Source organism: Salvia hispanica, chromosome 3 (genome assembly GCF_023119035.1).
Source record: "Salvia hispanica cultivar TCC Black 2014 chromosome 3, UniMelb_Shisp_WGS_1.0, whole genome shotgun sequence".
Taxonomy (NCBI): domain Eukaryota; kingdom Viridiplantae; phylum Streptophyta; class Magnoliopsida; order Lamiales; family Lamiaceae; genus Salvia; species Salvia hispanica.
The window spans coordinates 43,771,253-43,784,649 of record NC_062967.1 but is presented as its reverse complement, the minus strand read 5'-3'; the positions used below and the strand labels follow the sequence as shown (position 1 = coordinate 43,784,649).

General features: G+C 32.9%; 2 protein-coding genes across 2 annotated transcripts; both read left to right on the top strand.

Annotated features, from left to right (window-relative positions):
* Nucleotides 1-261: 261 nt before the first annotated feature.
* LOC125212236 (GDSL esterase/lipase At5g33370-like) lies at nt 262-2,185 on the top strand. The gene is made up of 5 exons (XM_048112338.1): nt 262-534; nt 612-739; nt 938-1,180; nt 1,274-1,526; nt 1,726-2,185. The coding sequence occupies exons 1-5, from the start codon at nt 309-311 to the stop codon at nt 1,956-1,958; spliced, it is 1,083 nt and encodes a 360-aa protein (XP_047968295.1). The 5' UTR covers nt 262-308; the 3' UTR covers nt 1,959-2,185.
* Nucleotides 2,186-7,816: 5,631 nt separating this feature from the next.
* On the top strand, nt 7,817-9,981 carry LOC125212873 (GDSL esterase/lipase At5g33370-like). The gene is made up of 5 exons (XM_048113157.1): nt 7,817-8,124; nt 8,213-8,340; nt 8,709-8,951; nt 9,031-9,283; nt 9,633-9,981. Exons 1-5 carry the CDS (start codon nt 7,890-7,892, stop codon nt 9,863-9,865), a joined length of 1,092 nt encoding a protein of 363 aa, XP_047969114.1. The 5' UTR covers nt 7,817-7,889; the 3' UTR covers nt 9,866-9,981.
* The last annotated feature ends 3,416 nt before the right edge of the window (nt 9,982-13,397 follow it).

Here is a 13,397-nt window from a genome sequence, read left to right as displayed (position 1 = left end):
ACAAAAGTAACAACCTCTTAATTAAACTCAATTACTCCCCATAACTCCATTCCAAAAATTGACAACAGAGATCCTTTTTTTCACACTCCAAAAAACCCATACAAGTACAGTAAAAAATATTCTGCTTTTTTAATGATCAGATGATTTATTTTTCTCACCTTCACCAATCCCATTTATTGAGCCTCAACAATCAACACCTCCCACACACTTATCCATCTATATATATATAGTTCAATCACATTGTTTATCCCATCACACTCACAAACTTGCCACTCACTACTAGTAATTGTAACAACTATATTTTTAGAATGGCTCCCTTTGCATGTGTGATTCTTAGCCTGGCAATAGCTAGCATGGTGAGTGGAGGCGAAGCACGGGCCTTCTTCGTGTTTGGAGACTCGCTGGTGGACAATGGCAACAACAATTACCTAATTACCAGTGCAAGGGCGGACGCCCCACCTTATGGCATCGACTACCCAACCCATCGGCCTACTGGCCGATTCTCCAACGGCCTCAACATCCCCGATATCATCAGTAAGTCCTTATCAATGGCTCAATTTCCTTGGTTTTTGATTGTTTTTGAATGAATAATTTATGTGTAATTTTTTTAGGTGAACAACTTGGAATGGAGCCCACAGAACCATACTTGAGCCCATTTCTTAAAGGAGACAAGCTTCTTGTTGGTGCTAATTTTGCTTCTGCGGGAGTTGGAATCCTTAATGACACTGGAATTCAGTTTGTAAGTACATTTTTCTCAATTCATGCTAAAATCATTATCTACCTTAACTTTTGCCACATCGGGAAATTAGAAAATGTGCAAATATTATATAACTGCAACCCCTGCTCCATTTGTTTCAAAATGGACAGTATCACACTAATATGAGTTCGGGTGTGCATCACTGAATCCTCAGTTACTAATTACTTGTAAATATTTCAGCTAAACATCATTCGCATCGGGAAACAACTCGAGTACTTCCAGCAGTATCAGACACGGGTGTCGAGCATCATCGGACCTGAACAAACGACTGCGCTAGTGAACCAAGCTCTAGTTCTCATCACACTAGGAGGCAATGACTTTGTCAACAACTACTATTTGGTCCCTTTCTCAGCAAGATCCAGACAGTTTTCCCTACCTGACTACGTTACATACCTTATCTCCGAGTATCGCAAAGTCTTGCATGTATGAACAAATACAATTACCATGACTATCACCAATTAATTAATAATTAAAAAAATACATATATAATGTTAACATTTTTTGTTGATGCTACAGAAATTGTATGATTTGGGAGCTAGGAGGGTTTTAGTGACCGGGACAGGCCCACTTGGGTGCGTCCCCGCTGAGTTGGCGCAGCGCAGCCGGGCCGGGGAATGCTCCGCGGAGCTGATGAGGGCGGCAGCGCTTTTCAACCCACAGCTGGTTCAGATGCTGGACAGCCTCAACTCCGAACTAGGGGCTAGTGTGTTCATTGCGGCTAACACACAACAAATGCATATGGACTTCATTTCTAATCCTCAAGCCTTTGGTAACTATTCTCTTTTTCAAATTAAAATTTTCAATTATCAATGTCCCATAAAAATAGAGACTTTTAGGACGACATCAGTTTTATTATAATTAAACTGGTAAAGTGAGAGAAAAGAAAAAGAAATATAACTGAACTAGTGTAGTTGATAGTGGGACCCACATTGCCTGATGATTTTAACAAATTTTTATTACTTTTGCAGGATTTGTGACGTCGAAAATCGCATGCTGTGGGCAAGGCCCATACAATGGAGTTGGGCTTTGCACGGCGGTGTCCAATTTGTGCCCAAACAGAGATTTGTATGCATTTTGGGATCCATTTCACCCATCAGAAAGGGCCAACAGAATTATAGTGCAACAAATATTGAGTGGAGATACTCAATATATGAAGCCCATGAATCTCAGCACCATCTTGGCTTTGGATTCAAGGACCTAAATATTTCGAATTCTATTTCCGAATAATTTCTATTTTGTTATCTACTTTTATTTATTTATGTATCTTCAGACAGTAATGATCATGCTGTCTAGAGTTTGCTGAGTTGGAAAATAATTTTTAGAGATGTGTGATTTTTCTTTTGATCTTAAATTTGAGGGCCAAAAATTTGTGAAATGAGGTGGAGCATTTAAATATTAATAGATTGTTATTGTGTCTTTCTTTTTAAATTTTGTTATGGTTATTAATTTATCTACTAGACTATCTTGAGATATATGGTTTAATTAATTGGCTATATGCTCTCGTTATCAATAGTCAAATGTGTTAGTTGTGTGCAGCTAAAAGAAAGAAAAGCTAAGTTAAAAGTAATCAAAAAACATTCTTATTCTGAGATTTCCTGAATATAAAATAACTGCATTGACCTCTCTTTAGGCTTAGTGATATTATTTTATAAGTTTCGTGCGATTACTTTATCCTATAAACCCTAAATCCTTAGAGTATATGACCTCGTTAAAATGAAATATAATAACATAACTATATAAGGATTCAGTAAAACAAAATTATAGTGCGAGGATTTAGTAAAATAAACACTAAAATTATAAGGATCTAAAGATATCTTTATCCTATATAATACTCCCTCCATTCTCTTAAAAAGTAGTATGAACTAATTTTTTTTTTATCCTAAAAATTATGAAATTTCTAAATTTGAAAATCCAATTACAGTACTAATAATCTTGAACATACTCTTCACTAACACTACTTCCACTACTTATCTATTCATCTATTTTATTTTACCAATTGTACATTAAAAATTCGTGCATAACTAAAAGTTTATACTCCATCTATCCCTATAAAGTTGAGTGATATTCTTTTTTGGCATGCTCCAACTAAGTTGAATCATTTATTTTTTTTATAAAAAACAAAACATCCAATCACTCTTATTTTATTCCATCAGCTATTTTACTCTCTCTTTATCTTTCTTACTTTATTTATCTCTTCTACTTTTTAACGCAATTTCTTAATCTTTGTGCCGAAAAGTTTTGATTCAACTTAATTGGTACGGAGTGAATAATTTCCGGGGACGGAAAAGAGTATTACTTTATCATTACTTTGTCCTTAATTATTTTGCATCCCCGAAGCCTTATATGTATATGTTGTTTTGTTAAGAAAACAATGTAGTGACAACATGTGCTACAGAAAATTAAAACAATATTTTATTTTGATTTCATGATTTGAAATTTCGATTAAGGTTTATGAACCTATAGAGATCAAACTTAATTGTATAGGTTACAAAAAGAATAAATAGTATATGACCTCGTTAAAATAAAATATAATAATATATATAAGGATTTAGTAAAACAAAAATATAGTGTGAGAATCTAGTAAGTAAACACTAAAATTAAAAAAATCTAAAGATATGTTTAGCTTATATAATAATCACATTGATGGAGCGAAATACGATCTGAGACATAAAAAATAAATCACCTTTTAAGAGTTTCAATCCAATTGAGAGTTCGAGAGAAATGCTTATTTTGGAGACTTAGTGCTTGGACTTAAGGTTGGTGCCCATAATTCCTCTTTTCATCAGAACAAATGAATGATGAGTGGACGAAGTTAAAGTTTGGAGAGAACCAAAGCTCAACGAAGAGACATGAGCTCCTAATGGGAATTGGAAAGCCTAATTGATTGTGAGGTAGGAATGGCTTACCTCATCCTTTTGTTTGATCCTACTGTTGTGCCTACTTTTTTCTTGCATTTGTGAGTTTGTTTTGGTTGGTTTAGCCTTGGGCATTGATGTCCCTACTAGCCGTTTTCTTTTCTTTCTTGTTGGGTTAGGAATTGGTGTATATGTGCTTGCTTGTAGGGGTAGAACATTGGTTGGTTTTGCTTTTATTGTTTTTTTTTTAAAGTTTTTGTCGTCGAACAATAGCTCGCTGCAAATGCAAGCTCGAGCATACATTTTTCTCACATCGAAAAAAAAGTGAGCTAAACTATCAAATTTGAGAATAATCCACCAAAATTGGGGGAATTCTGGCCCAACTAAAGTTACTAAACTATCCAGCCATTTTATTTGGTTAGTTGAAAATACCAAAATATAAATGTATTCGAATAGATCATTCGCTTGAATTATTTAACGGCAGTTAAATTAGGTTCGAGTTCAACGGATTCCCAATCAATGCAACCTAATAATCTTTTGCCCTAATAGATTAGGCCAAAATTATGGTTGCACTAATATCTCGGTTCGAACATTTAACTCTCCTAAATAGAGAAATCAATTGCAATTTATCTAATAATTTCTCAATATGTATCCTATTTTGATCCATCACAGATTTTAAGAAATATAAAAGAAAAGTAAATTGAAAAAGTTAATGGAATGTGATTCTTATATATTTTCAGTTTCATATATTGCAATAGTAATAAAATATGATTAATGAGTTAGTGAAATATGAGATTCATTACCAAAAATAAATACAGTGAGGTAATTAATATATGGGATAGACCAAAATAAAAATTGGAACATATAATGTTGGACGGAGGTTTGTACTACTCCATACTTCCTCCGTCCCATAAAAATATATGCACTTTTCAATTTTGTCTGTCCCACAAAAATATGTGCATTCTATTTTTGAAAAGTTATATATCAATTTAATAATGTAGGTCTCACTATCCACTAACACTACTTTAACTACAATTTTCACCATAGCTCTTACTTTACCATACAATTCTCCATTTCTCTCTTATTTTATCAATTTTGTCTTAATTCTCGTACCATACTTATTGTCCGAAGTGTTTTTAGACGGTTACTCAATTTTTTTATTTTAATTCACGTAATGAGAGCTAGAAAAAAAATGATTGATTTGACAGCTTTGTTTGTGGAATAGAGGATGTTGTTTGAAATTCACCTCCTGTTCGGAATGTGTGACTAATAATATAATTTTATTTTTCATATGTTTTGTGCCCCCTCATTCCATTAATTAATTTTTTTATCCACTTTATTTTATAAAGTCAAATAATTTTTTAAAACTCGTGCTGATCAAATATGGGGCATTTAATCATTGACGGAAGGAATATTAGTTTTAAATGAAATGTGAGTCGAATGATTTAGTAGAATGTGAGACCATATTATCATTTATAGAAAAAATTAACCGAGACTCCTATTTGCAGACGGACTAAAATGGGAAAACGGGACTCCACTTCGCGGACAGGGGGAGATTTGTCGTAAAACTTGCACCCTAGATTCAAAAATTTTGGATTCGCCAATGCATAAAAGTTGAGGTGGGATGGATAGTCATGAGATACTACTCCCTCCGTCCCAACTAAGTTTGAGTCGTATTCCTTTTTGGGATGTCTTAACAAAGTCGAGTATTTCTTTTTTTAACAAAAAACAAAACATTCCATCACTCTTACTTTATTTAATCACATACTTTACTTTCTCTTATCTCTTCTACTTTTTTCTCTCTCCTATATTATTTTACTTTCATTTAATCTATTCAACAAAATTTCTTAATTTTCGTGCCTAAAAGTTTTGTATCAACTTAATTGGGATAGAAGAGTACAATATAATCTTAATATTATGGAATGTGATAAAATACATTGTTATGGGACGAGCTTCAAAGAAAAAGGCGAACAAGACATAAGATGCTAAATATGACCCCTGCTCTTAGTAGACAATGTCCTTTCTGTTGACTCAATTATATTTAATTTTTTGAAAAAAAAAATATGATGACCGTTTAAACTTTCATGGTGTGAAATTGATTTTTTATGAACTTTTATATGTCTTGTGCAGTTCCGATATTTGATTATGATCTATCCTAAAAATGAATTATGATTATTTATATATAATTATGATCGGCTTCATGTAACTTTTTGGAATTATAAAGTTAGATGAAGTTTCTAACTTGTAGGCTTTAATTGAATCAATGACCACATTGGACTACTAGATTTGAGAAGTTGCACTATTTGTGTTGAAAAGTTGTACTTTCACAGACTAAATAACCGATGTCAATGTTGTTGTAATACATGTGCAATATACTATTCCATATGGAGGCAGTTGAATCTTTAAAGTGCTATGTTTAATGGAACCATATATGTACCAAAATAGTTGTCCATTAATATTAACTATGGGGTGAAACTTAATTACTCTTCGTTTCGACAAGTATTATGAAACCACTGCATCGGACGTATAAAATTGGTGTGTTAGACATTAATTAGCTTTCATATTAATTGCATTCAAAGATGAAAATTCACTCCCTATGAATTTCAAGTTCAGGCGCCATTAATCCAGTAATAATGCATCGGTGGTATATTTTCATGATTGAAGATTGCAAATGATTATAATTATATTCTCTTAATACAAAAGTTCTAATTTGAATACTCCCTCCGTTTCGCCATAGTTGAGGCGAAACTTTTCGTCATGGAGTTTTAGAAATGAATATTGGGTGTGTTAAATAAATAGATAAAAAAGTAAGAGAGAAGAAAAGATAGAGAGAATAAAGTATAAAGTGAATAAAGTAGAGAGAATAAAGTAAAAGAGAGTAAAGTAAGAAAGAGAAAAAAGTTACCATATAAGGAAATGACTCAACTATAAAGAAACTTTCCGAAATGATAAAATGACTCAACTATAGTGAAACAGAGAGAGTAATATACTAGTATAACACATTATCGAGTTATAAGACTTTTTACCTTTCATTTTGAGATGTAGAAAATTGTATGCATGTCACACTATTCCGTGATTATAAAAGAATAACTTGTCCAATGGAAAATGAATCACATATGTGAGTGTAAAAGTATATAGACAAATTAAATATTTAGTATGATAAATATATCCTTTATATCAAATAGGGAATCACCCCATAGTCTATAGACTATAATTATAGCTCCAAAATAACAATGTTTTAAATAAAGGCAACATTAATTTAATTGCACCATTATTTGCTAAATAACACTTATAAAATAATGAAGACCGTTACTATTACTGCTGTAGCTTCAATAAACCATAATATGCATGGAGACTGTGTTTTTCAATGATGGTCAAAAGTTTAATAAATCTTTGACTACATTATTATGAGAATAATTAAGCAAACTTGTCCATAGAAAGTTCTTCTCTTCGAATATTGACAATAATATTTTCTTTTTTTAAAATTAATGATTGTATCTAATACAAAACTTATTAGGAGTAAATGTTATGCCACAAGTAAAGCGTTGGATTTGGACTTTTGAGCCAGATATTAATTGTATGAATACTCTCATATTAAGAAATATTATTACATAGGCAGTGTCCCATTTTTTATTAATTAGACAAAGCCCTTTTGTTCCATTTGCTGATTTGCATAATTTTTTTTCATTTGACAAAATCTTAATATATACAAATGGAAATGGGATAAAACTTTCTTATAACATGTTCTTTTTTATTCCTTTGTTCCAACAACTTATAAATTGCAATAAGAAGAAAATCTAAACTCCCACCTATAGCTATTAAATATATCATAAAAAAGCAAACTTTTACCTTTGTTTCAACAACTAAATCTCATTGACCTATGCTACATTACAAAAATGATTAAACTCAACCACACACACTCACATTTGACCTGAGCTACATTACAAGAAATAATTAAACTCTCACATACACACTCACATTTGACCTAAGCTACATTACAAAAATTATTAAACTCACAGCATTTTTCCCTCTAACAACTGTCAAATTTAATACCACACCATACTCAATAGGCCCTTTTGATTCTTTATTTTTTACTTCAACTATTTTCCTTTAACCACTAATTAATTGCACCAAGCCATTAGTTGAAAATTCATGCATATAAAAAGGCACCAATCCCGGCCTCCACCATTATCCACCCCAAAACCGAGTTGCTTTTCTCTCAAAAAATTAGTAAAACTTAAGTATCGTCATTTTGTTCAATATAAATTGCTAGGGTGATGAAGAATCCAAGAATTTTTACTATGTTCTTGCTAATTTTGGTCTTGGGGGATTTAAGCTCCAATGCTGAAGCTAAGGCCTTCTTTGTGTTTGGAGACTCATTGGTGGATAACGGAAACAACAACTACTTGGTCACCACCGCTAGGGCCGATGCCCCGCCCTATGGCATCGACTACCCATCGCACCGTCCCACTGGTCGCTTCTCCAACGGCCTCAACATTCCCGATATCATCAGTAAAGTTTTCCATATATATACTTGCATGCATGATTTCTTTTAATGTAAAAATTAATTTCTAATTTATAGAAATTCGAGTTTGTGCAGGTGAAACGAACGGGTGGGAACCGACATTGCCATACCTGAGCCCCGAGCTTACCGGGCAGAAATTGCTTGTTGGTGCCAACTTTGCTTCAGCAGGAGTTGGAGTACTAAATGACACAGGAATCCAGTTTGTAAGTTTTCTCTACTTCAATTAATTCCTAACCAAGTACCAAATTAAATTTATATTTCCTAATTTGTCATATTCTTTATGTCACACCAACTCTTAATTTGGAGGATTTAATATATAACTATCAATCCATGAAAGTATGCACCCAATTTCTTGTACTACTAGCTTTTCTCACTCAGTTCCACCTATAAAAGGTGTGGCAAAAGGACTATTGGCATTGCACATGTTAATTATATATATGCATATATGAAACATACAAAATTTAATATAGTTTTAAAAAAATAATAGTAATTATTTTATATGACATTGCCATAGATTTTATGGGACTAGATTAATTTATCAAATAAATGAAAAGCTCTTTGTGATGTGCAGGTAAACATTATTAGAATATACCAACAACTGAACTTGTTCAAACAGTACCAGCAGAGATTAAGCGAAGTTATTGGGAGAGAAGAGACTGATAGAGTTGTGAAGGATTCACTAGTGTTGATTACATTAGGTGGGAATGATTTTGTGAACAACTATTATTTGGTGCCATTCTCTATCAGGTCTCAGCAATATTCTCTCGAAGACTATGTGCCATTTGTCATTTCCGAGTACAAAAAAGTGTTACATGTAAGTTAATTTCATCTTAAAATTACTTAAAACAAAAATTAAAGTTAATGGTGAGAAAATTGGCTATGTTATGATACAGAGGTTGTACAACCTTGGGGCTCGACGGGTTTTGGTGACCGGAACGGGCCCGTTAGGATGCGTCCCGGCTGAATTGGCCCAGCATAGTCGAAATGGGGAGTGTGCAGCTGAATTGATGAGAGCTGCTGCACTTTTCAACCCTCAGTTGGTTCAAATGCTTGATCAACTTAACAGAAAAGTTGGTGACAATGTGTTCATTGCTGCTAACACCAATCAAATGCATCTGGATTTCATCTCCAACCCTCAACAATTTGGTAACTTTTTTTCAATAAATAAATTAATTAGCTAGCATGAATCTTATACCAAACCTAGCTACAAATTAATGAGTATTTAATAATCTGAGTACAGCCAAATTGATTTTGAATGAATGATTAATTGTCATTACTAATTTGATGTTATATGCTGGTATAAACTAGTGTGGATCAGTCGCAATCAGTTTAATGGTTATCAATGGGCTTAGTACAAAATTTTGATCAATATATTAATATCACCAAACATGATGGGCCTTGCTCAGTAAAATTGGTATTTAATTACAAACATATGTTAATGAATAAGGGTAATGAATTATATCAATGCTAACAATGTACATTTAAATGTGGACAGGATTTGTGACCTCGAAGATAGCATGTTGTGGACAGGGCCCGTACAACGGGGTGGGCCTCTGCACGCCGCTCTCAAATCTCTGCCCGAACCGAGATGCGTACGTGTTCTGGGATCCGTTTCACCCGTCAGAACGGGCCAACCGACTAATAGTTCAGCAAATCTTGACCGGATCCAACACCTACATGCACCCAATGAACCTTAGCACAATCTTGGCTATGGATTCACGGGCCTAATGCAAGGCCCAATTCTAGAGGCTATTTGAAGGAAGGCATGGAAATTTCACAACAATTCATTATTTGCATGCCTATAAAAATAGCACTAGCGTTCAATTTAGTTTTCATTTTCGTTAGCATTGGTCATCATGAGCCAACTTCAATTGTACTGTTATTTGTGTGCTCTTTTTCCATTTTTTGCTCTTTTTGTTGTTTGTAAGGGTATATACCCTTCTTGGTTATATCTATAGGTGACTTTTCGAAATAATTAAATATGAATTTTCAGAAAACTGTGTTTGGGTTAGTATTTTTTTTGGAAATATGATATTTCAATTGTATGAAGTCAATAGTACTAAGGCATAGAAATCATGTTGTGTTTCATCAATATTATGCTTGAACTTATTGATGACTGGATAAATTGATGATTCGAGCTAGTTAAATAATTATTATGTAACTGGATATATTGTTAGTGACAATATATTTATTATGAGAAATTAAAGTGACAAAATATTAATTATGAGAAATTAAAGTATACTACCTCCATCCCATGTTACTCGAGGCATTTCTTTTCGGCACGAGATTTAAGAAAGTTGTGTTAAGTGAGTTAAATAAAGTATACGAAAGAATAAAGTAAAAGAAATAAGCGAGAATAAAGTAGATGAGATTAGATCTTCTGTTTTTAGCCAAAAAAAAGAAAAGAAATGACTCAAGTAACTTCGGACAATCCAAAATGGAATACGACTCAAGTAACTTGGGACGGGGGGTATAATCGATCTATGATATATGCTCATTTTTTTAAAATCGATTCCTGGTGGTTGAGAAATAATGAATTAAAATATGTCATAACAATACGAAGCTATGAGATTAGTTAATTAATTAATCTCACATTGGGCACGTGGACCAAAACATGTGGCAAATAAGCTTATGTGGGTTGACACATAATTGTCCATGTGTACACATTGATCGGGTTATCCGGATGCGTTTCTAGAACGAACAACTATATGATAGGTGTCAAGATAAATATGTCCAGGTTCATTCTTCATGAATGGAAGCTTGTAACTTTAGAAACATCTTACCGTTACAATTTACCATTATTGATAGAGTTGACTCTTCATTGATTCCACATGCTCCACATTTAGTAGTTCTGACCTATAAATAGGGCGACATACTCACACATTCTCTACAAACCAAGACACATGAAATCTCTACATGCATTAGCATAAGCGCTCTCTCTCTCTCTTTGCAATTTTCATTTGTTGAAACTCAGCATTTGTTATTATCCAGTTCTCACCAGAGCTCTGTTGTTAGTAATGTTGCTACATCAGAGACGAAGCCGTTTTATCTTTAGGAATGAAATGTCAGATCTGAGAATACTACCAGGGCATATCTTATCTTGCAGAAAAAGGATTTCTCATTTAAATTTACCTATTTGTATGATTCAAAGTTTCGATTTTTGTATTTTTAATTGGACGGTTATACCAAAGATAAAAATATTTCCTCAGAAGATATCATAAAAATATTTAACTACACAAGCCTTAGAAATTTATATACGCTTTAAGAATGTAATTATAGTTGTAAATCTATTTTTATTTTGAAAAGCTCATCGGAAATTTCGCCCAACAATATTCAGGCCCATATACGCTGAACCAATATCCACTTTAAAAATAAAAGCCCCTTGAAGAAGTTCAATATGGACTGATGGCTTGAATTGGCTGTTGCAATAATGAATTTGGTAAAATATTGTTTCATATATAGTTTACCTATCTCTGTATATACCCTTTATTTTAGACTGTCTTTATCAGCAACCAACTCAACTCAACCATTTACTTTTTTAATATTTAATTAATTTTATATCCTCCACATAATCTTTCACTTCATTAATATTCATCCAATCTAACCATACCATTTCTTATAGTTTATCATTAACCACCCAACCACACCATTATACATCTATTTTTAGATTAATTTTCAATTATTATATTACTACATGAAATATTTATTATTCTAATCCTCCTCTATAGTTAACAACAAAGGAAATTAAAAGAGTATGAAATTGTATGAAAGAAAAAGGATTATTGGAGGAGAAAAATGATTTTTTATGCAAACTATAGCAAATGGGTCCATATTTATAAAGGATGAAAAATTATAAATTTTGGTATAACTTTTATAATTATTTAATATAATATATTTAAGATATATAAATTTTAAAAGAAAAAAATTATCAACCAATGAGATTATGCCTTTTGGCACAATCTCATTGGATAAATGGAGGGAGACCAGGTGGTTGGTGGTGGGTGTGGAGGAAACCAAGGTTTTGGAGGGAGAAGGACCACTTCCTTCAATTTTTCTTATTTTTTGTTTTTTTAAATGGAAATGAGGTGGTGGACGACCTCTAGAGACCAATAAACATGGTCTTATAGTTGAGGTACTCTTTTTTGGCACGAAATTTAAAAAATAGATACTTAGTGTGTTAAATGGGATAGGTAATAACGTAGATGAAGTAAGAGAAAGAGAAAAGAAAGGAAAATAAATTAGAAAAGTAAGAGAAAGAAAAATTAAAGAAAATAAATTAGAAAAGTAAATAAAGTAAGAGATAAAATGAAGTAGGAAATAAAAAGTGTATTAATTCTATACTACTTATGGAAATGACTCAACTATAAAGGAACTTTAAAAAATGCAAAAATGACAACTATGAAGAAACGAAGAGAGTATATTTTATGCCACTGGAGTTTGTACTTTCATATTTGTGTATTTATTTCCATTAGGTAACTGAAGTAGGAGGAACTCAAGTCTGGGGGACTATGCTATGGTGATTACAGCATCTCCAACTCGTGCAGCAAAATGCAAATACACTAAAGAAACTCTGTAGATGAAGCTATATAACAAAAGAGAAAATCTGGCAATTGATATTGCAGAATGAGTCTCCAATTATTCCAATTTCCTTTGTCCGTATTCAGTTTCCTTGGACCTAATTTGAGAACTTGCATTGTAACCATATTTACTTAGCATTTTCTTATGAATGCATGTTTCTGAACAATGTCAAAGCTGAAATCGTTTCTGCAGCTATATGAAAGAAAGCCTTAACATTTATTTTAGTCATCCTCTCTGTTCTTTTTGCTATGTTTTAGATTAAGACAATGATATGGTTTCTGTGGCTCTTATCACATGAATCAACTTTGTTGCACTTCATTTGATCGTCTTGCGCATGACACACTCTCACGAGTTGATATTCAGGTTTCCTTTTCTCCCTTAATTAGATTGAGCTATAACATTCGTTTCTTTTTTTCATGACCTTCTGATGTTATTCATGGATCTTATTTGTGCTTGTAAATGCATAAACTGATCCTTCCTATTTTAGATCTTTCGTACTCCCGAGGGAGCGCTTTCTACCGAGCAAAGTGTACTCTATCAAGTCTACAATAGCAACGCATTTTACTTTTGGCTGTAAAATGGAAAATAGCTTCCCTAATTGGGAAGCGTTTTTTTTTGGCGAGAGTTATTGTTGAAAATGGCAAATTGATTTGGATAGGGAAACCTCCATTGAAGGAGGAAC